General features: G+C 46.2%; 1 protein-coding gene across 2 annotated transcripts in view; it reads left to right on the top strand.

Moving 5' to 3' along the window:
* TXNDC11 (thioredoxin domain containing 11) overlaps positions 1-26491 on the top strand; it is a 132680-nt gene that overhangs the window by 52441 nt on the left and 53748 nt on the right. For both annotated transcript variants that reach the window (XM_040356862.1, XM_040356861.1), the window contains exon 6: positions 18560-18672. In XM_040356862.1, coding sequence (XP_040212796.1) covers positions 18560-18672 — 113 coding nt within the window. The remainder of the gene's footprint in view (positions 1-18559; positions 18673-26491) is intronic.

Raw genomic sequence — 26491 nt, 5'->3', positions numbered from 1 at the left:
GTGTGTACATTAAGCTGTACACACGCAGCTCAGTTTACATTCTGGCACAGTGCCTGTGAGCTGGGATGATTACATTCCTGCGCTGGAGTGACACCCCACATCAGCCAATCAAGATGATTAAAGACTGGCACTCGGAAGAAACCATGGAGATAAAGTCGTGCCAGTGGGGGACCTCGGAAGGCATCAGACCGCATAGTTGAGTATTCCTGCCATTAGTTTCACTTTTAGCCTGAACCTGGCATCAGATGAGGCATGAACATCCACCTGAGGAAAAAAAAACAGAACATGCAAACAATCTAGCAAAGTGTGCTTGACAGGAAAGGGTGGAACCCGACCATAAGCTTGAATCGTGACCTACCTGGAGCCATGGATGGCTGGTAGAATTAGAAGCAGGTTTCCCTTTTACATGGACCATCTGAAATTTACAGTCTTTCTAATTGAAGCTTTACCTGTGAGGTGGACATGCATGACCCCAACTGCATTCAGGCAATGGAGGATGATCTCCTGACAGACTGAGGCCAGACAGAAGAACAATGTTTTGGTTAAGGTAAAAGGCAGGAAGGAAGCTAGTTCTGGCACGCACCAATACCTGTGAGTGGGTGTGGAATGAAGAACATCCTGATACGTTCAAAAGGCAGTTTTTGAAGTACCAAAAGAACAAGGCTTGGATCCCACAGTGTCAAGGGAGGGCCACCAGACACTGTACCAAATCCTTCATCAAAGAATGAGAAGCTAGCAGTCATTGGCTCAAAATTTCAAGTACTGATATCTGATCCTTGATGGTACTTTAAGCGGAGCTCCACCCTAAAGTGGAACTCCAGCTGATCGGAACCCTCCCCCCTCCGGTGTCACATTTGACACCTTTCAGGGGGGAGGGGGTGAAGATACCTGTCTAAAGAATGCTCTCCATCTGAAACCTGCAGAGCAGATGAGGAAAGAGGTTCAGAGAAGTTCTGAACCCATGGAGCCATCAGAGAATCCACTACTTCTGCCAGAAGATCCCTATAACGAGCCAAACCTGTCGGTCAGAAGGACTACATCCAGCTTCCCCCACCTGTGACACAGGTTCTGGTACACATTCTGGTGTACGGAACATTGGCCAGGATCCAGGTGTTGCTAGCACAGGTAGCCTGCCTGCCAATTGTCCGCACCTGATATGTAAATGGCAGGCATGACTGAAATGTAAAGATCTGCCCAGTACAGAATTATTTATACCGCTGTGAGACATCCGATTCCTCCCAGAAGGTTAATGTACTCTACTGCCATGGATTTTTGGACAGACTCTTGATCAGGATGTTTAGCACTGCAAGGACAAGCAAATTGCCCAAAACTCTAGAATATTGATCAGGAGATGAGATTTAGTTGACATTTAAGCCCCCTGCACTAACAGGGTGTCCAGAACTCCTCCAGCCTAACAGGCTAGCATCCGTCCTCAGGATCTTCCAACAGACTTTCAGCCCCAGAGTTGGACAACTCCTAGAATAAATAGTCTTTCTAGAACCAGGGAGTTACTCCTGAGGAAAACTCTGGCCTAAGCTGTCTAGGATAAGACCCAGATATTCCAAGCAATTGCAGTTGGTTCCAGTACTTATTTCTGAAGATTCAGGAATTGGTGGAACCTTTGCAAGGTCTGTAAAATGTGTGCTACATTGTCAGAACCTGTGCCGACTGCTGCCTCAACAGAAGGTCTTCCAGAGGTCCCACAATGGGTATGCTGTGAAAGCATAGTAATGTGCAGAGGATAGGCGGAATGGCAAGCAGAAGTTTTGGGGGACCAACAGCAAATCGTAAAATGGGAACATACAAGTACATATTCTTGATGTCCACAGAGGCCAGTAAATCATCCTGATGGAAAGCCATGACAGTCTTGGTGGATTCCATTTTGAATTTTTGGGCCGAATACAGAAATTCAGGGCCCTGAGATTTGCCATACTTACTGTGAAAACAACCCTGCTTCCAAAGACCTGCATGGGCAGCATGGAGAACTGCTAACCTGTGCTGAGCTGCTATCCGAGTATCTTTGGGATCTGGAATTTTAGGTGGTTTTGGCAGACTGGTTGCCAAGCCTGGGCTTGGTTTTGAAAGTTGAGGTCTTGGAGTGAAGAAAAGGCCTCCTTGTGGCCCTTGAGGAGAGATGAGCATAGGCCTTTCTTGCTGTACTCTTGTCCCTGTTCACATGCTTAATGGCAACTTCGAAGAGACACTGTCCTAATGGAGGTCTGATAGATGTGACAGTACTGGACCAATGTAAGTGACAAACTCAAAGGATAAATTGAGGCTAGCATGTCCTTTTTGGCAATACTTCAAACTAGCTGGCTGTATACATTGCCCAAAGGACACATGCCTCAATTCAGGAATTGTATGTTATTTCACTGGCTTGTGTTACAAATCCTTGTTCAAGCCCTGAAGGGGGTAGTCCTTTTCCCACAAACAGTGTTGGCTGTATCTGGTCTCTTCCTTGAGGCTAACTTTGCCTTTAGTAATCTGTTACACCCGCATTTAGGGTGCAACAAGTAACCTGAATCACTAACATTTTAAAAACCGTGCGACTGCAGGGCTCTACCCACACACATTTTTAAAGCGTTCTGGTGGGGGTTTTTTTTCCATGTGGTTTCCCCCTATTTTTATTTAATTTAAATTCAGGACAGCTGCATTCCACGCATTTTGCACACGTTTTGCTAGGTTCCAGATTCGATCTAAATAAATGCTGCTTTTGTCGACCTGCACTCAAATGCACTCCAGTGGTGTGAACTAGGGCCATTGGAATACACTGTGCATGCATTTTTGATGCAGATTAAAAACACACTGGATGGATCAGGCGTGAACCGACCCTTACTGGGAAATGTTGTATATTAAAACTTTCTTATTCACTTGTAAGCATGCACATGAAAAATATTAAGACCACATTCTAAAAAAAATTATCTGCAAAAACATTGTAAATTATTTAGGTAGTCAACTGCATTTACAGTTTGCCAGAGTGCATGCTAGTGCTGTGTGAGTAATTCACTAAAGGGATTAGCAAAGATCATGCAGAAGGATCTGAAATCTTGGCACAGATTTCTGAACATAATTCAATCTACTAAAACATTCTAATCCCTATAGGACAGCTCTGGGAGTGCATTCACTTCAGCCTATTGGTGAAATGAAAGGAAAACCTTTTAAAGCCATTTTTTAAACAAAGTTTTTTCTAATATTGCCAACACTCCAATACTCGAATATAATTAGTGTGAATGCTAAATAGCATTCCTAGTATTGTTTGTTTTTTAGTGGGAATGCTCAATGGCATTCCCAGTATTGTTCGTTTTTTATTCTTAATTTTAATTTTATTCCGTACGTTTTTTGGCTCTGTGTAACTTCTGCATACTTCCAGCTATTAAGACCATTTAACGTTTAAAACGTTCAGCTCTTTCAGCTAATGATGGGACCTCTTCAACTTTTTTTCTACTATTTATACTTTTTAAAATATTAAGCTTTTAGACCCTTTTTTTAACATTGAAGTCAATGAGAGCATGCTTCAAATCCTTAATCCTCTCTACTACCAAAAGTTTCAGCCCCTTCATACTTTTAATAGAAGAAGGTCCTGGACTGCCGCACTCCTTAAAACAATGTCTTTATTTGTACAAATAAAATCCAAAAACAACCAAAGCAATACAGTCAAAACGTAGTGAACAACAAGAAAAAGATGGCTGACATGTTTCACATCATGTGATGCTTACTCACTGCTTACTCAAAGCTATGAGTAAGCATCACATGATGTGAAACATGTCAGCCACCAATGTACCTGTGCATAGCCAGCACCCTTTTGGTTCAGTGGGACGGAAGCAAAGCCAAGGGATCAGCAGTTTTTAGAGCGGTATTACCGTATTTATCGGGGTATTGCGCGCTCCGGCGTATAGCGCGCACCCCTAAAGTGGACCCGCATTCCTGTTAAAAAAAGATTTTAGTACTTACAGTTTTGGTGTCTTGCGCGGCGGCCTCGTCGGGTCCGGCGTCCGTCAGCGGCTTCGGTGGTGTCCTTGCTTCCCGCGCTGAGTTTGAATTTCTGCGCCGGGATATACCGAGCGCAGGCTCGTCTCCTCTCGTCTCCTCTGTACGTCCAGGCCGTGACTGCGAGAGGAGCCGAGCCTGCCCGACTATACACGAGTGTACTGCGCTCGGTATATGCCGGCGCAGTAGTTCAAACTCGGTGCGGGTATCGGCGTATATCACGCACCCACGATTTTGCCCTGAAAAAAAGTGCGCGGTATACGCTGATACGGTATTTCTCCCTTTTATTCTTTTATCTACAGACACCAAACGTTTAAAATGTTCACAAAATCTTCAGCTATCTGGCTATATCTTTTCAGTTTGATATCTTTTACAGTTTTTGTGAAAAACCTGTTTAAGTTTAGTGATTTTTTTTCAGAACATTTTAGCAATTAAACAGTTTCTATGCGGCTTGTTAGAGTGGATGATTTCGTCACTACAGCAGAGAGCTTTAAAAAATTATCTTTATAGAGAAGGAACAAATTTCTCTCACGCCCACAAGATCTACTTGTCATACACAATTTATACATCAAAATGTAGGTATTTTTGTCTAGTTTCAGGCAATGTGATACGCCTTTTACATTTGGCTGTTTGAGCTTCCAAATGACAAGAGTTCCACACATTCTTCCATTGACTGTCATGTAAAAAATTCTTCAGATTTCCCAGCGAAACGCACAGAGAACTTATTTTTTAAATCGCTGACATGGCCACATTTTTAAGTTTATCAACATACATTTTATACCAATACGTTCACAAAGGCCGTGTGTCTCTAACGAAGAAGTCGCTGTTTCCATAGCATGTTTTGTTGTAGATTTATTAAGGTTTGTTTGAAGCGTTCTCTCACTCATTTGGTGTGGGGAATAAAGGAGTTGTAAAGGTAATTTTTCTTTGTTTTCCCTAAATAGCTTCCTTTACCTCAGTACAGTCCTCCTTCACTTACCTGGTGTGGAGAAAACCTCTTGAGGGGGGAGGGGGCGAGCAGACAAGTCAGGACACTATCTACTTTGCAGATAGAGAAAGGAGCTGTGTGTTAGTGGGCATCTTGCTCGCCCCCTCCCCCCTCAAGAGGCTTTCTCCACACCAGGGAGAAAGCCTTGCATTACTGTGTGTAGTTACAGACCGAAGAACAGGAACTAAAGAACGGGGAGAGCCGTATGTAAACACGGCTTCCCCGTGCTTCACTGTGGCTGCTGCATCGATCGTGTCATCCCTTTTATAGGGAGACACAATCGATGACGCCAGACCTACAGCCACACCCCCCTACAGTTGTAAACGCACACTAGGTGAAACATAACTCCTTCAGCGCCCCTGTGGTTAACTCCCAAACTGCAACTGTCATTTTCACGATAAACAATGCAATTTAAATGCATTTTTTGCTGTGAAAATTACAATGGGCCAGATCCTCAAAAGGGATACGCCGGCGTAACTGCTGTTACGCCGTCGTATCCCTGTTTCTAACTATGGAACTGATCCACAGAATCAGTTTTCCATAGTTAGGCAGAAGATCCGGCATGTGTAAGGGACTTACACTGCCGGATCTTAGGATGCAGTACCGCATCCGCCGCTGGGGGCATTTTGTGTCAAAATGCCGCCTCGGGTATGCAAATTAGCACTTACGGAGATCCACGAAGCTTTTCAGCTTCGTTTTTTCTCCGTAAGTTTTAGTTTGCAAACGCAAAATTAGGGCTGCTTTTACAAAGTGTAAACTGTTTACACCTTGTAAAAACAGACCCTTCTGTCCAGCGACGCGATTTCTTTTTGTTTTGAATTTTTTTTTCCGCGCCGTATCTTTTTTTTTTTTCCCGACGCAACTTTATTGACCCTTCGCAATCCACAAAGCTCGGCGTAACGTAATTTCGCGCTATGCACGTCGGGAAAATGACGTCACGAGCATGCGCAGTACGGCCGGCGCGGGAGCGTGCCTAATTTAAATGGGAACCGCCCCCATGAAAATAGGAACGCCTTGCGCCGGCGGAATTTAAGTTACACAGCCAAAAATTTCTAGGTAAGTGCTTTGTGGATCGGGCACTTAGGTAGAAATTTTAAGGCAGTGTAACTTAAATGGAAAAAATTAAGTTACGCCGGATCTTTGTGGATTACCCCCAATGGTCCCAAAAATGGGTAAACATTGTCCGAAGTGTCCGCCATTATGTCGCAGTCACGAAAAAAATCGCTGATCGCCGCCATTAGTAGTAAAAAAAAAAAAAAAATTATAAAAATGCAATAAAACTATCCCATATTTTGTAAACGCTATAAATTTTGCGCAAACCAACCGATAAACGCTTATTGCGATTTTTTTTTTTTTTAACCAAAAATATGTAGAAGAATACGTATCGGCCTAAACTGAGGAAAAACATTTTCTTTTATATATATATTTTTGGGGGATATTTATTATAGAAAAAAGTAAAAAAATATTGCATTTTTTTCAAAATTGTTGCTCTATTTTTGTTTATAGCACAAAAAATAAAAACCGCAGAGGTGATCAAATACCACCAAAAGAAAGCTCTATTTGTTGGAAGAAAAGGACGCAAATTTAGTTTCGGTACAACATTGCATGACCGCGCAATTACCAGTTAAAGCAGCTCAGTGCCAAATTGTAAAAACGCCTCTGGGCATTAACTGGATATTGGTCCGGGGCTTAAGTGGTTAATGATCAAAGAGAGGGGGACAGATCCACGAAGGCGGCGTAGTGTCACTGTGTCGGCGTAAGGGCGCGCAATTCAAATGGATGAGATGGGGGTGTGTTTTATGGCAATACGTCTTGACCCGACGTAAGTGAAGTTTTTTCTGAACGGCGCATGCGCCGTCCGTGGCGGTATCCCAGTGCGCATGCTCGAAATTAACCCACAGCAAGCCAATGCTTACGACGTGAACGTCATTCTACGCAAAGCCCTATTCGCGAACGACTTACGCAAACGACGTAAAATTTTAAAAATTCGACGCGGGAACGACGTCCATAGTTAACATAGGATACGCCTCATATAGCAGGGGTAACTATACGCCGAAAAAAGCCTTACGGAAACGACGTAAAAAAATGCGCCAGACGTACGTTCGTGGATCGCCGTATCTAGCTAATTTGCATACTCGACGCGGAAACCGACGGAAACGCCACCTAGCGGCCAGCATAAATATGCACCTTAGATCCGACGGCGTACTAAGACGTACACCAGTCGGATCTAGCCGAGCTTCAGGCGTATCTTGTTTTGTGGATACAAAACAAAGATACGCCGGAGTAAAATAGAAGTTACGTGGCGTATCAATAGATACGCCAGCGTAAACGCTTCGTGGATCTGGCCCAGGCTTTATAAGTACTGAAGGAACACTGCTTGTATGTTCTAAAGATAGTGTAGTGGTTATGGTGAATGGCTTTGGTGCGGGCTTAGCAATTCAGCTATTCAGCATTCCCACACATTTTCTGCAGGAAATGCATTTTCTAGTTCAATTACTGTTGTTCTGAAGCACGACAGAAAAAAAATGATTATCTTGCTGTATAAGCCATGTGATTAAACAAATAATGTAATGCATTTGTCAGATGAGTTTATTTCTCACAATATCAATTCAATCAATGAAAAAAAGTAGAGGGAGAAAAACAACAATGCTGCAAAACCAGCCATATCCTTTAAAATATCTAACCTATCTTAAAGCGGGAGTTCACCCATAAATTTTTTTTTACCCTTCGATGGATGCTCATTTTGTCTAGGGGAATCGGCTAGTTATTTTAAAATCGAAGCTGTACTTACTGTTGTAGAGAGCGATCTTCTCCGCCACTTCCGGGTATGGGTCTTTGGGACTGGGCGTTCCTTCTTGATTGACAGGCTTCTGACGGTCGCATCAATCGCGTCACGAGTAGCCGAAAGAAGCCGACCGTCGGTGCGGCTCTATACTGCGCCTGCGCACCGACGTTCGGCTACTTTCGGAAAATCGTGACGCGATTGATGCGACCGTCGGAAGACTGTCAATCAAAATAGGAATGCCCAGTCCCGCAGCCCATACCCGGAAGCGGCGTAGAAAATCGCTCTCTACAACGGTAAGTACAGCTTCGATTTTAAAACAACTAGCCGATTCCCCTAGACAAAATGAGCAGGAATCTAAGGGTAAAAAATCGTATATCCGGGTGAACCTCCACTTTAAGTGAATTCCCAATCTAGATCTCTTAAGAAATATAGGGTCTGTTATTGCTGGTTTCCTTCCAAAACGGCTAGTTGTCCAAAATGTCTACAATGAATACTTCCACAGTTGCACATCTAAAACATGCATGCAGCAAATTAGTAAATTTTAGTCCAAAAAAAAAAAACAGACTTTTACTCGTCTCAAGGCATTAAAGCCAAAGTTCCACCAATAAAAAACTGTTATTCCAAAAGAGATCAGTAATGGCAGCTCACAGAATTCCATTGTGACAGTTTTCCCGTGACTGTGCCTCATACAAGGAAATATATCCAATTTTTATTATGAAATGTGACCTATAAAATCTACACTACTCTGCAAAAGTTTTAGGTAGGTGTGAAAAATGCTGTAAATTAGGAATGTATTTAGAAGTGTTAAGTTTATTTTTATTTTTATCAATTAACAAAATGTAAAGTAAACAAACAGAAGAGAAATCCAAATAAAATCAATAGTTCAAAACCACTTAAATTCTTCTATGTATACTTGTGAAGGAATTCGGTGGGTAGGTTGCTCCAAACATTTTGGAAAGCTAACCATATATATTCTGTGGATGTAAGCTGCATCACATTTTTCTGTCTCCTCATGTAATAACAGATAAACTTGATGTTGATCAGGGCTCTTTGGTGGCCAATCCATCACTTCCATCACTTCCATCACTTTTTCCTCTTTACACTGAAGATAGTTGCTAATGACATGATTGGGGTCGTTTTCCTGCTCCAGAATAAATTTGGGGTCAGTCACCAACCTCCCTCATGGTATTGCTCAGCATTGAGGACACCATCACATGATCCTGACCGAAATCTCCAACGCCATTTGCAGAAATGCAGTCTCAAACTTGCAATGAACCTCCACCACGCTTCACTGTTGCCTGCAGACAGTCATTATTGTACTGCTTTCTAGCCAAACTGCCTCCTGTTACAGCCAAATATTTTTTAAATTCTGACTCATCAGTACAGAGCACCTGCTGTAATTTTTCTGCACTCCGTTCCTATGTTTTTGTGGATAGTGGAGTTGCTTAGCCTTGTTTCCACATCCATTGCATGAAAACATAGGAAATAGGAACTAATAGCTGGATTCCGAGAGAGTTACGCCGGCGTATCAGTAGATTTTTCCGCTGGCCGCTAGGTGGCGCTTTCATTGAGTTCGCCGTAGACTATGTAAATGCCTAGATACGCCGATTCACGAACGTACGTGCGCCCGTCGCAGTAAAGATACGCCGTTTACGTAAGGTGTTTTCTGGCATAAAGTTAGTCGAACAAATAGCTGGACTAGTCAATGTTAAGTATGGCCGTCGTTCCCGCATCGAAATTTGAAAATTTTACGTCGTTTGCGTAAGTCGTCCGTGAATGGGGCTGGACGTCATTTACATTCACGTCGAAACCAATACGTCCTTGCAGCGTACTTTGGAGCAATGCACACTGGGATATGTACATGGACGGCGCATGCGCCGTTCGTAAAAAACATAAATCACGTCGGGTCACCAATCATTTACATAAAACACGTCCCCCCCATCCTCATTTGAATTAGGCGCGCTTACGCCGGCCACATTTACGCTACGCCGCCGTAAGTTAGGAGGCAAGTGCTTTGTGAATACAGTACTTGCCTATCTAACTTACGGCGGTGTAGCGTAAATACGATACGCTACGCCGCCTTAAAGATGCGGCGCCCTACCTGAATCTAGCTAAAACACTTCAACTTCTAAACACAGTCTTAATACCTACCTAACTTTTGCACAGTACTGTACAATGAACTTATAACTAGACGTGTGGTTCGTTTCGTACCAAATTAATATTCAGACTAATCTTTCGTTATTTGGATATCTCGGAGTACCTGAATTACAATTTAAACAAATTTACTGAATGCTACGAATAACAAAACTAAATTCTAACTGAAATGCGAATCAAATTTTCTCTTTCGTTCATGGATGGAAACAGCCTTAATCTTGACAAAGTGGGTATTGGCCTTCCTTTAGGAGTGACTAGGCAGAAACTTATAGAAGTGTTAAACACATCACACACCATACAGTCCCGCGGTCCCTCTGGGTATAACCCCTCTCTGCATCTCGCAGATCAGTTTTTTTTTTCTGCCTAGCTAAGGAGAAGACATGGCTCCCTTCGGGCCCATAGGCCTGGAGGTTTAAAATTAAAAATGTATTTATTTATTTTTTGTTTGTTCCTGTGATATTCGATCAACTGCCGACTGGGCGACAGGCTGGATCCAAGATCCTTGTACTCTCCCCAGTTTCAGCCATCGAGCGCGTGCCGACTATAGCTACGCGCTGGGTTGTCCACGACATGCCCGTCGCTCTACGGGGGCCGGTGAGCTATACGCTTCAAGGCATGCATATGACAGGTCTATAGGGCCAAGTCGCAGCAGCCAGGCCGACAGTCACCTCCGTCACCATGTGGAAGAGGGTCTGTCGGGGATGCTTCCAGCACAATCCTGCAGGAAGGGTAAGTAGTAATCCCCTGCTTTGACAGGAAGACAGAGCTGGGCATTCCTGGAGAGGTGAGTAAGGGGGTCTATCCTCCCTTCCCCCTCCATTCCTTCCCTCCTCCCTAGGCTCCCTGAGCTATACTGGCTGCTGGGGGGGGGGGGGTTCACCTGGGGGGGGCTCCACCTATGGGGAACTGTGTATGTACATCCGCTAAAATGTTATGAGCTGCCATAAAGAGATTTTCTTACCTGTGTGTCCTGCTCCATGCTGTCGGTGGCCATTTATGCTGTGTTTGCATCTGCACTGGCGGCCATGTTCTTGTGGTTCACGTTGTTTGGCCTCTAGCGTCCACTCGGCGGCCATTTTTTCTTGTGATCCATGCTTAATCAACGCTCGACGACTATTTTTTTGTGGTTGCGCTGTGTTTGGCATCTAGCGTCCGCTCGGCGGCCATCTTTCCTGTGCTCCATGCTTTATCTACGCTCGGCAGCCATGTTCTTGTGGCAGGAGGCGTTGTTTGACCTCTATCGTTCGGCGGCCATGTTTCCACTGGTCAAACAGCATTTAAACGGTGCAAACCTACAGACACACGCTGCAGACTGGTCAGACGGTATAGCTGACAAGGAAGCAGCTCTACTAGACAGCGGTCGGCAGCCGTACTACTGTTCCAGGGTGGTGAGTCCTCTGGGGGGGAACCCCTCATCTCTGCCGCAGCTAGGAGGGTGGGTTACTGTACCTTGCCTGGGAGTCCCTGTGTCAGGCGCATGGGTCAGCATGGCGTCAAGCAGACGTCTTTTCCCCTGAAACACCTAAGCTAGCAATTGATGGAGGCGGTACCATATGCGCAATTTCACACGCGAGTATTACAGAAGGAAATTCTGTCCAAATGGGACAGAAGTGCCCATTGTCCCTGGATTGTGAAATCCGGGTGAGCCACCTGGTCAGGACCTCCCTAGTTTTGGTGGCTCACATCACCGGCACTTCTGGCCGGGAAATCATTCCTTCCCCTTCACTGAATTGTGATCACGACTGATGCCAGCCTTACCATCTGGGGGGGGGGGGTTCAGTCGACCCAAGGTCGCTGGTCTCCGGAGGAATCCCACTTGCCGATCAATGTCCTGGAACTTTGGGCGATCAGGCTGTGCCTCTCCACTTGGTTTCAGAGGCTACAGGGGCGTCCAGTCAGGATCCAGTCGGACAACACCACGGCAGTGGCATATGTCAACCATCAGGGAGGAACAAGAAGCTCGGCTGCAGCGTCAGAGGTCGCTCACATTCTAAGGTGGGCAGAAAGGAGCATACCGGCCCTGTCAGCCATATACATTCCAGGCGTGGAAAACTGGCAGGCGGACTACCTGAGTCGTCAGATGCTGGACCAGGGAGAATGGTCTTTGCACCTGGATGTGTTCACCTCATCTGCCAGAGATGGGGCACGTCGGACCTGGATCTCATGGCATCTCGTTTCAATCGGAAGGTATTGAGGTTCGTGGCCAGATCAAGGGACCCCTGGGCAGACGCAACAAACATGTTGGTGGCACCATGGGGGGCCGTTGCTAGCCCGAGCGGGAGAGCTACAAACTGGTAGTGGCGATGAGCCACAGCGAAGCGAAGGAACTTTTGATGTGCACGGAAAATCGGTACATGGAGGTATGCGTCTTTACATCGATCAATGCCAAAAGATCGTCCTGCTGTAAGGTGGCGGCCACCGAACGCAAGGACTCCATCCGAAAGGAGCGAACCTTCAGGTAAAAGTTTAGACCCTTCAGGTCCAATATTGGCCTGACGTCGCCATTGGATTTTGGCACTATGAAGAGATTGATGTAGTAACCTTGGCCGCATTCCTGAGGTGGTACCTCTACAATCACTCCCTGGTGTAATATGCGATTCAAGGCTGTTAGAAGTGATGACCTCTTTACCGATTCGCTTGGTAAATTTGACTCCTGAAAATGAGGAGGTGGGAATTCCCAAAACTCCAGTTTGTATCCTGCGGATACTGAAGAAAGGACCCACTTGTCGGGGACTCTGGCTTCCCATACTTCGGAAAAGAATTGGAGCCTTCCCCCAACCCAAGTGAGTGGGGGCGCCCCTTCATAAACCTGACTTGGGGACTGGTTTAGCCGGCTTACGAGACCAGGGTCTCTTGCCACCTGAGGCTTGCCCTTGTGGTTTACTGCCAAAACCTGACCGTGCGGAAGGCCCTCAATACTGCCTGGACGCTGAGGGCCCTGGGGCTGGAGACGTCTGTCGTTTAAACGTGGGGCCCCGTGATCTCTTTTTTACAGGCAATAGAGTGCTCTTGCCACTAGATATCGTCTGTATGTATTTATCCAGATCCTCCCCGAATAGTCTACCTCCATGAAAGGGGAAACCCGTCAAGAGTCTCGGCCGACCAGTTCTTTAGCCATAAGAGCCTTCCCATATGCACCAAAAATAGTGACAATCGGGAAGCCTGCTGGATGGAATCTTTTATGGCATCCACCGCAAAGCATAAGGCTCTAGGGAGGTCAGCCAGTTCACGAGCTTGGTGAGCCGGAACATCTCTTGACATCTGTTTAGTCTGGTCCTTTTGTGCCTGACATGCCAATCGCGGCCACTGCCGGTTGTACCACTGCGCCAGCGGTGGAAAAGGAAGCCTTCAGCAGGGTTTCTAACCGTTTATCAACCGGATCTTTGAACATCTGTATGTTCTCAACCGGACAGGTTAAAGATTTGTTGACGTGGGAAATGGCTGCGTCCACAGTAGGGAGCGCCCACTTTTTTGAAAATTTTTCTTCCATAGGATAGAGGACAGAAAACCTTTTGGGGGGGGGGGGGATAAAAATCCTATCCGGCCGCACCCAATCCTGAAAAATCAGGTCCACAGGGGGTGGACTGGAAAGACAGCATTACTGAGTGGCGCTTTCAAGGAGCCCAAAGAAGATACTGCAGGGACCTGCGGTCCTGGTAAAGGCAGTTTAAATGCCGAGCGGACCATGTCCGTCAAGGACTGGATCCACAGACTCTCCGCTTGGGAGGCAGAAAATGGTTGCTCTATAGTGGACTCCTCCACACCGGAACCTTCTAGATTCTGATCTGCTTGATCCTCTTGAGATTCCAACTCCTCAGGGGAGAGAACCTCTGCATCTGAGGAAACAAACTTAGGAGACGGAGATCTAGCCCGTTTTATCCCAGGGATTGAGTTTGCAATCAACATAGTCAATCTCTGCTCTACCCCAACCAGGGTGGCAGCTAGCATGTCCTCCGTAACATAGACGGGGTAGGGTTGATTAGGGCCAGCCACAGCACCTAGCAACCCTGATGGCTCATCCAAGGCGGCGCCCTCTGGATTTACAGGAGAGGATGGGACTAGCAGAGACTGCCCAAGATCCTCAGAGCCTGAGGGGGAACCCTTTTGTTTCTTAAAATTTTTTGCATTTTTTTGCTGTTCCTGTACCGTTGGGAGCCATGGTACAATTATGAGGTACTCCGCTGCCAACAACTAACTGTTGCAGCAGGAAACCAACAAGCTAGGCTAATGTTAGGAAAAACCCCTATTGCCCCTAAACTTTTCAGCCAGGCAAGGAGTAACACCTTCCCAAGTGCTAGGTTAGCTGAGCAAGGAGGATTATAAACGCTCAGGCTGCTGCAAGAGACCCCTGGCTTAACAACAAACAACTTGGTCAGTGTGGAGCCAGCTCCAGACCCGCAGGTCTCTATACCGCCACCAGGTGCCGCTACGGTCCGTGCGATCCCATTCAGGACTCGATGCTCCTGCAGCCAGCTGCTCTATGTCCGTCCAGCCGTCTGCTATGAGCTTCAGGTTTAAATGAGTTACTCCGCGTATGACGTCAGCGAGGAGACACACCCCCTGATGCAACCTCGATGTAGCCCGCCCCCTCCGCACACATAAAAATTGTGTACGCGCGCGCATACCCGTGGAGGGGAACCGCCGCACCTGAAGGAGGATTCCAGGACGCGGAAACATGTGGAGCAGACCGGAACCGGCGTCCTGTGTAGGTATGGACCATTCATTGTCTTTACCAGATGGGGTGGCTGTCCTTCTATTCCCTAGAAACAGGAGAGAGCCTTACCCATCCATACCATGCAGCAGCATGCTAATCTAGCCAGGGAGATACAAACATATATTTGGGTACACAATACACCATCCTGACATAGTGGATTTTAGTCGCCGATGCAGAGCATACCATAGGCTAACCCAAACACTCTCCCGCTGGAAGATCCTGCCGTCGAACCAAGTTTCGCAGGCCCCCCTTCTTACCTGCTCCACGCTGCAGGGTATTGCATAGCAAGAGGCCCAGTCTTCCCCTTTCTCCGTGGGTATCGTACTAGACCTTCAGGTACCGGGGTCCTGGGAGGAACACCACTGCCCTGGACCTATACAGCATCCTGGCAGCAGGGACTTTTGGACCTTATGCCGCATACACACTATCACTTTATGTGATGGAAAAAAAACGACATTTTCTGTGAAGTAAAAAATGACGTTTTTGAAACTTCAATTTTCAAAGACGAAGTTGCCTACACACCATCGTTTTTCTCACAATGTTCTAGCAAAGCGAGGTTACGTTCTCACCACTTTTTCCATTGAAACTTGCTTCATAAGTAGCTTCTGGGCATGCGCGGGTGAAAAAACGTCGTTTTAAACAAAGTTTTTTACTACACACGGTCAATTTCTGTGAAGTAAAAGTTGACGTTTTGAAAAACGACACATAAAATTGAAGCATGCTTAAATTTTTTTTGGTCGTTCTTTAGAAGACATAAAACGACGTTTTTCCCCACACACGGTCAATTAATGTGACGTTTTTAAAAACGTCATTTTTTTTCATCACATAAAGTGATGGTGTGTACGGGGCATTAGAAGGCCCAAAGTTCTGGAACCCAGGATCCAGCCCTCCAAGGAGAGGCATTATAGGCAAAACCCCAACGACCTGGGGCCCGGGTACTGTCCACTTTGGCTCTGAGGTACCCTGGACAGATCCGGTTAGCCTGCCCTGGTCCCAGGGACGTATAGGCACAGCTACTTCGTGGCCAACACCTAAGACACTGGCGAAAAAACTGAGGTACTCCCTGTATGGAAGGGGGTTATATAGGGAGAGGACTTCCTGTCTGAGAACACCAGTGTCTAGCACCTGAAGGTAGACTCTATAACCCACATAGTAATGGCTATGCTGCTCTGTGTCCCGTGATGTACGATAAAGAAATGTACGTTTTTTCCCTAAACTTCCCTTCTCAGCTTGGGGTGCACGCTATACGCCGGCGTGCGGTATATGCCGATAAATATGGTAATTATATTTAAAAATTCAGTTTTTGGTTTGATTACCCAACACAAATGGTCGGAACAGTTACTGACCAACAGCAGTAAGAGATGTATTTGCACACACCTACAGGAAACAGATAAAAAAAACACTATATACCAAGTTTAAAGTCTAAATTCTGAGTAAAAATCTTTAGGAAATAGAGCCCTTTAAACAAAAAAGGCTGGTTTCAATTCTCACCTCTGCTCCAATACCATCTTCTCAGAAGTGACTCATGTTGATGAGAGGAACAAGCAGCAGAGAGAAATCGCATTCAGTGCTTTGGAGATAGACTAGTAAACACTACAGATATATGTGCTTTGTTCAGAATTCATGACTGAGTTTTACAACCACTTTAACTACTTCTCGTTAGGTGGACATCATATGGCATCCTGAAATTTGAGTGGAGATATCTGAATGATGCCAGGCATCATCCAGCCATAATTTTTTTTCAGTCAGCGGTTCCCTCACATGTAAAAGACCTCAAAGCGGCTGTTTAGCCACTTAATTGCTTTTACAGGTGGCGCCTCTCTCCGCTTGCCCTCCGTTGCATCTCAAGTCTCTCCTCTGCAATCAGGCAGCCGAAGTAATCTGTCAGTGGTGGCGGTTTACTATAGAGCTGGCCGGGGACCAGATGGATTTCTATGGCCATCGGAGGCAAGAAGCGATGTCACTTCTGGCATTGGCAGATGTAAACACTTCCATTTTGCTGAAAAAACAAATATCTTTTTTTTTAAATCTTAGGCTTTGCAGCACACAGGAGAGATGTGGGGACCTATAGACTCTAAATCGCTCGGTAAAGAGGACCTGTCATGCCCTATTCATATTGCTAGGGATGTTTACATTCCTGGTAATGCGAATAGAAGTGATCAAAAAATAAACAATAAAAAAAAAATGTAAAGCGAAGCCCCCCCCCCCCCCCATCTGCTTGTGCTCGCACACAGAAGCGAACGCATACGTAGGTTGTGCCCACATATAAACGGTGTCCAAACCACACATGAGGTGAAGCATCGTCCATGGAGATTTTTAAGTACCACAGATTTGTACTATTCCACGAGTGTGCGCAATTTTAAAACATGACAGGTTGGGTATCTATTTACTCGGCGTAACCTGATTTTTCACTTTCTACAAAAAAAAATTGGGGTAAATTGTGTTTTTTTTTTTTTTTTTTTTTTTAATTCATGAACATTTTTTTCCCCCCAAAAAATTGCTGTGCAAATGCCATCTGACATAAAAAAATAGCAATGGCTGCCATTTTTTATTCCCTATGGTCTGTGCTAAAAAAAAAATTACTTAGAACCCCTAAACTATTGTATATAATTTTCTTGCAAAAAAAAAATCGCAGAAAAAGGAGGCTCGGGGCTGAAGTAGTTAAACATATCCAAAAAACTCACTCATATTCTGGTGGTGTCACAGATGAACATTCCATATAACTTGGTAAAAAAAAATTCTAACACCCTAGAGAATTAAATGGCGGTCATTGCAATACTTTGCGCAGCAGTCTTACAAGCGCAATTTTTTGGGGGGAAAAATACACACTGCACAATTTTTTTTCTATATTGTGAAAGATAATGTTGCGCTGAGTAAATTGATACCCAACATGTCACGCTTAAAAATTGCACCCGCTCGTGGAATGGCGACAAACTTTGGCACTTAAAAATCTCCATTGGCAACATTTAAAAATTTCTACAAGTTACCAGTATTGAGTTAGAGTAAGTCTAGTGCTAGAATTATTGCTCTCGCACTAACGATCGTGGCGATGCCTCACGTGTGGTTTGAACACCATTTTTATTTGCGGGTGCGACTTGCGTATACGTTTTGCCTCTGCAGGACGGGGTGTCTTAGGAAAAAAAGTGACCCTTTTTTTTTTTTTTTTTTTTTTTATTACAAGGAATGTAAACATCCCTTGTAATAGAAAAAAAAGCATGACAGGACCTCCTAAATGTGAGATCTGATGTCTTTTTTGACCCCAGATCTCATATTTACACTAACATCTTCCCTTTAAGAGCATTGGGCGGAAGTGACGTTTGACGTAATTTCCGCCCTCCAATGCTATGGAGCCGAGCGGAGGCCATCTTTCCCTCACTCGGTTTCCAGGAAGTAAGGGGAGCGGACGCGATTGTCTCCGCTGCTACCAGCAGCTTCAATAAGCGGCGGAGATGACCGGGGTCGGGGGCAGTATATGGTGCATTTGGATACAGATTTTGTATGCATTCCATTTCTAATGTGTTTTTATCTATATAATTGTTAAATATTTTTCTTTACAGTACACACACTGTTATGCAATTAGTGCCCTTAAAGTCCACCCTAGGTGTAATCAAATACCACCAAAAAAATAAAATAAAAACTTTGTGGGGAAAAAGGGGCACAAATTTTGTTTGGGTTCAACGTTGCTCGACCGTGCAATTGTCCGTTAAAGCAACGCAGTGCTGTACCGCAAAAGATGGCCTGGTCATTAAGGTGGTAAGTCCTTCTGGTCCTTAAGTGTTTTTTTTTTTTTTACTGGCTGAATTTCAATTAATGTATGGCCAGCTTTAATCATTTTCTTTCTGACAGGCATCAAATCACTGTTCAAAAGTTGTCATGCCATGCCGTAAACTGTCATACAAAAGTAACTTCTGTGATGCAACTTATTTTTTAGATTACGTTGAAACCATTCGTTATGGGGTGATCACTGATGGAAACCTTGCAAAGAAAATCTCCCTCACCAAACCTGGAAGTGTTATTTTGCACAGAAACCTAAATACTTCTTTAGTAAGTGCTCAGTATGAAATAACATTTTCTTGTGTTTCCCTGTAACATATATAAAGTATTTTAGGTGTATAGCCCCTAATTCTTTCCTCTATACTGCCCCTTCTTTTGTTCACTATGGGTTATGACACCTTAGATGGTATATGTGGAGTGTTTTGTTACGATACATGTGAACTGCGATGGTTCAACAGTCATAAACATATATTGGATGCCTTGAGTTCTACAGCGTGATATGGACCAGTTGCATATGCATCAGCAAAACTATACCCATTAATATTGTTTGTTGCTCAGTTCTCTAGCCTTTGCTTCTGCTATTGAACATTATATTTCTGAGGCTGTCGACCATTGTCGCAGGGTATTGTACTCGTAACAATATTCTAGTAAAAATACATTTAAACTAATCAAAGTAAGTTGCTATATTCTGATTATGGCAAACGGTGCACCAAACTTATTTTTCTGTACCACAATGAAGCTGTGGGGTGATTTGTTGTTCACAGGATTAACATGTAAGCTATTCTGTGGTGTACTGTGAGTTGCCACGACTACCATTTATACTGGATGTGCAGTCTTTTATTTTCCAAATCTCATGCAATCGGATGACTTGTGGCTATATTAAATTTGCTTTTACACTTTTGGTTATCCAATAATAACCATGATTATAAATGCAGGATGTGTTAAAATTCGCCACCTTTTCTAGCTGTCTTACTTTGTTTTGAGTGGGCCAGATATTCATTCTGTTGCTGTTAAAGTTTTGTGCAGCTGTATTCCTCACTATAATATACAGTATGTATAACTAGAAAATGTCCATGTGACATCCTTTATTTTCCATGGTGTGATTTATGAAGGTTTATTCTCTCTACTCCTGTATGTCCTTCTATATAGTATTTTCAGTGTTTGCTAAGCCCCAAACCAACTAACTGTACCCTGCAGGTACTAGAGGTAATGAAATTGCGGCACTATATGTATTACCATAAAACGAGTTCCCTTTCTATATCCAAATCTGTTGGTGCGTATAACATAGGCAAGTCTATCCAAAAATCCCTACTACTTTTACTGCACCAAATTATATTTTGACTGCTGTAGTAAAGATATGAAGGTCTCCTATGGTAATTCATTTAATTTATGTTTAACAATACATTTTTTGACAAATTATATAATATGTTAAACTAAGTGGTGTTTGGCTCGATCAGTTTAAAACTATCAAGATGCAATGAAAGGGGTAATTTTTACATTGCATACATAAACCAAAACTCACTGGGCTTCTTTCACACTATGGATTGTATGTCCATTTTATAATATCCGTATTACACCTATTAACGGACGTTTATTAACGGATTTAATAACGGATACATACGGATACATATTTTACCATTCTTCCTTTATTGAAAACGGATAATGTTTATCCGTATATATCCGTATACATCCGTTATATCATTCCTTTGTAACGTCCGTTAATAAAAACCATTTCACCCTTTCTTGAAGTCCAGCTCCAGAAGTCGTATGGATATTCAGGGGAACCCCGCCGTCAATTTAAAACAAAAATGACGTGCGGTTCCCGGTAAATATCCATAACCAGACCCTTCAGGTCTGGTTTGGATATTCAGGGGAACCCCGCCGTCAATTTAAAACAAAAATGACGTGCGGTTCCCCGTAAATATCCATAACCAGACCCATTATCCGAGCACGTTGACCTGGCCGGCCGCAGAAAAGAGAGGGGGACAGAGTGCGGCCCCCCCTCTCTCCTGAACCGCACCAGGCCACATGCCCTCAACATGGGGAGGATGTCCCCATGTTGATGGGGACAAGGGTCTCATCCCCACAACCCTTGCCCGGTGGTTGTGGGGGTCTGCGGGCGGGAGGTTTATCAGAATCTGGAAGACCCCTTTAACAAAGGGGACTCCCAGATCCTGCCCCCCCCCCCCCCCTGTGTGAAATGGTAATGGGGTACACTGTACCTCTACCATTTCACGAAGGAAGTAAAAAGTATTGTAAAAAAAAAACACACTGACACAAAAGAATAAAGGTCCTTTATTAAAAAAAAAAAAAACAAACTCCAGCGCTGAAAAATCCACTCGTTCCCGGCTTCAATGTTAAAATATAACGGACGTTAATATATCCGTTACTTGCAACGGACAAAAAATTGACAAAAAATAGTGCAAGACCCGTCACATATTCCGTTATAACTAACGTCCGTATGTTATAACGGACTATTACGGATCTTTACGGAACATAAAAAAATCCCATAGACTTTAATGATATTTTATAAAGGACGTATAACTTCCGTTTTTTAACATTATCTGACGGATTTTAAAACGGATTATTAAAACGGGTTTATTTTGTAGTGTGAAAAGGGCCTAACATGACAGTTATTATATAACTGGGTACTAACATTTATAGGTAAAGTTGATCCAAGGAATTTCCGATTGCTGGGGTTTTTCACCTTCCTCTAGATCGACTGCGGGTATAGGATTGTATGGTTGTTTTTTTTTTTGTTTAGTTGAACTATTAGATGGACTTGTGTCTTTTTCAACCTGACAAACTATGTAACATGACAGAGCTCTCTCATGCATACATTTGAAAATATACATGAAAAACTTACCCCACTATTATGGTGCTTCTGTTAATGGGATCCCAGCTTTAATCTGTAAAAACATCAGCATTGGGGGCGTGTCCGGACGTTAACCGGGTTAGACGTGCTTTAGAGGAGCTCTGCCAAGCCTGACATAATCGGCTGCCATCCTGGGTCAATTTCACACATCTGGCCCAAAGGACACTTCATCCCAACTCCTGGACTTACCCGGCTCTGCCCGATTGCTGTATTGGGCATTTAGACGAGCAGCACACCGATACAGGCCGGGACTCCATTCCCGGGGTCCGCCGCCATCTTGAGGCCTGTGCGGCCTGCAAGGCCTCGGAGCGCACCGGGCTCGAGTGGGGCGGCCGCGGAACGGGCATCCACCCCTCCCCGTCCCGATCTCCACTGCTCTCCGGGAATCGAGGCTCCGGATCGGCCGACCACCCAGGGATTTGGGCCCCTCCGGAGGTTCCGCCACCATCTTGGGGCCTGTGAGGCCTCCGGAACCACCACGTTGGAGTGCCGCGATTGCGGGAGGAACGGCGCCCCGCTCTGTCCTTAACCACCGCTGCCTCCCCAGACCGGGGGATCACCAAGGAGGTCCCACTGCCAGGACACCCAGGACGCTTCACTTTGCAGAGGTAACCGGCGGCCATCTTTGGTCACCTATTGCCCTTCCAGCGGCCCTGATCCCCCCTCCTTCCCAGACTCAGGCCCTACAACCTACAGACATTATCCCACCCGCTAGTGGGGAGACCTGGATGCCAGCCCAGAGGGTCTCCCTGTCCAAAACTCTATCAGCGGCCATCTTGCTACTCCCATACCTGTGGGGGGGGGCGGCCATCTTCCCTTCCTGTCCTCCACACGCTCTGGGGCCCTCCTGGATACTCAGCCAGGCCGCAACATAGTGACACCCTCTGCCCCCTAGACCACCTGACGGAAGGGCTGTGGCCACAGTTCCAACGCAAGGCACGGCGGCCATCTTACTACTCCCGGACTTGGCTGACACTCGCCCCTGGCCTCGACGCACACCTTCGGCCGCAGGTCCTCCCCGGTCTGCCACGTCACTGCCTAAGCTGTATACAAGGGCAGTCCTCTATCCGTAAAGTGTCTGAGCAGTGCAACTGCGTCACCATTTCACCTATGGGGGTGTGCGGCTGAGGATGGCCGGCTGACGACATGCACCGCTGAGCTCTGTGCTCTCCCGACAACCGCAGGCTGTGTTCCTATCAACTCGCACCTGATCCTCTGATGGCGGCTTCCAGCTCTGCATCTAACGACCATACTGAACTGCACCAAGGCACTATCCAACGGTACATGCTACGCACAACATCACAGGACCCTCGTACGGGGAAAGACAAACTTTCGGCAAGCCGAACTCCAGGCAAAAATAAGTCACCTCCCCCACCCGCAGCGATTTCATCAGCCAGCGGGGACGGCTCGGGCCCACACCCGTCTCCTCTGATGAACCCTTCTGATCCACTATCAGGACCCGCACTGCCCCCTTCCACCAACATAGGCCCTGCCCTGGAGGAGATGCCTTTCCCGGCCTCGGGGGGCGCCCCGGGCTCCACAACCACTGCCCTGCTCTCTGCCTTCCGGTCCGATTTCGACGCCTGGGCCTCTAAACTGGAGGCTTCTCTACACGTTGAAATGACTGCCCTTAAACAACGGGTCTCTGCATCGGAGGTCACAGTTTCTGCAATTGCCACCACCCAGGAAGATCACTCGGCCCGTATTACGGCGCTTGAACGTGCTTCTACAGCCCACCTTTCCCGTTTACGACAGCACCAGCTCCGAATTGAAGACGGAGAAAACCGGAGCCGCAGGAACAACATCCGGTTGCAGGGTGTCCCGGAGGCTACCTCGGGCACTGATCTCAAACCCACTGTCATTGCTATCCTCAATCAGGTCCTGGGCAGGGAGGTTACATCCCCTATCGAATTGGACAGAGTGCATAGCATGGGGGGCGATCGCAGGGACCGTCCTCGGGACGTCCTCTGCCGGGTACACTACTATACCCTGAAAGAAGAGATCTTACGCAAGGCCTGGCGCTTAGGCTCATTGGACTTTCACGGATCCTCCATCCACCTATACCCAGATCTCTCCCGTAACACGTTATACATGCGACGAGTGGTCCGCCCGCTGCTAGAAGTGATTCGCCAAGTTGGTGCTTCATACACCTGGGGCCACCCCTTCAGCATTAAAGTGACCCGAGATGATAACCACAAATTTGTCCTGTCAGACCCGGACCAACTTCCAGCCTTCTTCCATTTCCTGGACCAGGACCCTGTCACCGTCCCGAACTGGTTGGACCCTCCAGATGACCGCCAGCGGCTACCGGGCCCTCCTCTTCAGCGTCGACGGTACCCACAGCCTAGATCGGCGCCTTCCAGCACTAGAGAGCGGCGAGCCACGTCACCTGAGGACTGATTCGAGCTCTTTCAGTCGAAACCTGCACTGTTTTTTCCTCCCCCCTTTTTCTTTTTTTTTTCTCCCTCTGACTTTTTTTTATCCACTAGGAGGGTACAGCTCCTATCCAGGACTTCGATCAGGTTTGCCTTGAATATGTTTCTATTGCTCTGTTTTACCAAACTTTATTTTATTTTTATTTTTTCTCCCCCCCCTTTTTTAACCGTGGTCCCCTCCCGCGATCTACTGATCATAGCCCACTTTGAATGCTATTAATGATTTGACTATGTTGCTTGTCCTGAAGATCCTCCCGCCGCCCACCACTAGTGCAATTGTGCTCGCTGGGGCCCCCGGTGGGACAGATAGTAATGCCAATATTGCCTTTTCGTCTATGACGAGACCGCTCCCCTGATTTCATTATACCCTCCCAGGGCTATGGGCCTGCGGGTTGGCTCTGGGGTTCCTGGCCGCAGTCCGCTGGATTGCCCTGGGGCTCCCGGGGGTCCCCCTGGTACCGGTCTTATGTGCTCCGGTGCCTTGGGGCTCATGACCCATGCCGGGCGCGGCTAACGTGCGTTCGCATCGCTGTCTGGGCTAAGACGAGACAGTGATCAGGGGCTGTGCTGCCGTGGATGCTGCGGTTGGTCTGTTGGTCCCCGAGGGGCCTCTCGGGACCATTTGTGCCTCTATTTTGTCCTCACCTAGTTTCTACCTTGTTGCTGTTTTACACTTACTTCTTTATTGTTTAAGATGCCCGAAAATACCAATGATATTAGCTATATAATTTGTTTTTTCATAACTGGAAGTTGTGCATTAATTGTCATGGTTATTGGGTGTGTTACATATATGTTCTGTATGCCTGCTAAGTTGCCGGGATCACAACTCGGCTGTTCTAACCCTGTTCTCTCTCCCTAAATAGGATTGGCACAGTCCGTGCCTAACACGTGATTTTTCACAAGGTGTCCCGCTCTCTCGGGCACTAGTAGTCTTCCCTTTTTCTTTGAGCCACTATTCCAAGGTGCTCTCTTTGATCACTCTCTCCCTCATCTCTCCTCTCCTCGTCCCTTCCTTCCTTGCTGTATTCCTTTTCCCTTCTTTCTCTCCCGTTCCCTATTCCTCCGCTCCAACCTTCCCTTATCTTCCCCCTCCCCTCCCTCCCTCCTTGTCACTTCATCATGGCCCACACAATGGTATCTCACCCCAAGCTGCAATTCTGCTCCTACAACGTTAACGGCCTCAATGTTGCCTCTAAAAGAGGCCAAATCCTTTATCAAATGCACAAACGCCAGGTCGATGTGCTTCTCCTCCAGGAGACGCATTTTCACACCGCCTCCACCCCTTCCTGCTCCAACAGATATTTCAATAGGTGGTTCCACAGCACTAACCCAACTCAGAAGGCTAGGGGAGTGTCTGTTGCCTTTCATAAGACGCTCCCCATAGAGGTGCTTGACCAACTTTCTGACCCTCATGGAAGGTACGTTTTCGTGAAATTCCTGCTGTGGGGTACTAAATTTACGGTAGCTAACATCTATCTTCCCAATGTCAATCAAGTATCGTCCGCATTGAGCTACTTGAAGAGTCTGTCGGGATTCCTAGAGGGTAAGCTCATATTGGGAGGTGATTTTAACACCCCTCTAGAGCCACTTTTAGATTCCTCAACCTCACGATCAAGTGTCTCTTACCCTAAGCTGAGGGCACTGAAGCGGGCATTTTTTGATATGCGTCTTGTCGACGTTTGGAGAGTGCTACACCCTACATCCCGTGATTATACCCACTTCTCTCCTGTACATCACACATATAGTCGCATAGACTTTCTGATGAGTGACCACAGTTGTCTAGATTGGTCTCCTGAATGTAGCATAGACCCGATGGTCTGGTCTGACCATTCCCCTATTCACATGACGTTCTCGATCCCCTCCACTCCGGTTAGGGAGTGGACGTGGCGCTTGAATGATTCGTTACTTACGACCCCGGAGTGTATACAGAGGGTCTCTGATACAATCTCTAACTTTCTCGCTGATCACGCCTCAGATACGACTGCTGTGCCCTTCCAATGGGAGGCACTAAAGGCTGTACTCCGCGGAACCTTTATCCAAATGGGTGCGCGTCTGAAAAAGGAACGCTCGGCTGCCATAGAGGCAGCAGTCCAAACACTTAGAGACCTAGAAATTGAACACAAACGATCCCCGACGGTGTCGACGCTATCGGATGTATCTAGGGCGCGATCACAACTCAGAGAACTCTATGAGACCTCTGCGCGCACGTATGCGGATAAGCTCGCTTTCCATCAGTACAAGTTCCAAGATAAATGCGGTCGCTCACTGGCTCGCTGCCTACATCCAAAGGGGTCTTCTGCCTTTGTGCCCCACATTCGGGGGGCGCGAGGAGAGTTGATCACCTCACCGACTAAGATGGCTGAGGAATTCAGGGACTTTTATCAATCCCTGTACAATATTCCTGCGACCCGACCGACAGATTCCCCCTGTACTGGGGAGATTGATCAATTGTCCTACATCTCGGATACGGCACTTCCTACATTAAATGCTGACACCATTGCTGACCTGGAAACCCCTATCACTGAGGATGAAGTCGCCAACGCCATAGCAGGTACACCGAGTGGAAAAAGCCCGGGCCCAGATGGCTTCACCCCCAAGTTCTACAAACTATTCTCGGTCCTCCTCGCGCCCTTTCTTACTAAGGTCTTTAACTCTCTGACAGGGGGCTCAGTGTTTCCTCCGCAAACACTTGAGGCCCACATCTCCCTCATTCCGAAGCCGGGCAAAGACCCTACTCTTTGCGCTAATTACAGGCCGATCTCTTTGATTGGAGTCGACC

Source organism: Rana temporaria, chromosome 6 (assembly GCF_905171775.1).
Source record: "Rana temporaria chromosome 6, aRanTem1.1, whole genome shotgun sequence".
Taxonomy (NCBI): Eukaryota; Metazoa; Chordata; class Amphibia; order Anura; family Ranidae; genus Rana; species Rana temporaria.
This window is presented reverse-complemented; position numbering and strand designations above follow the sequence as displayed.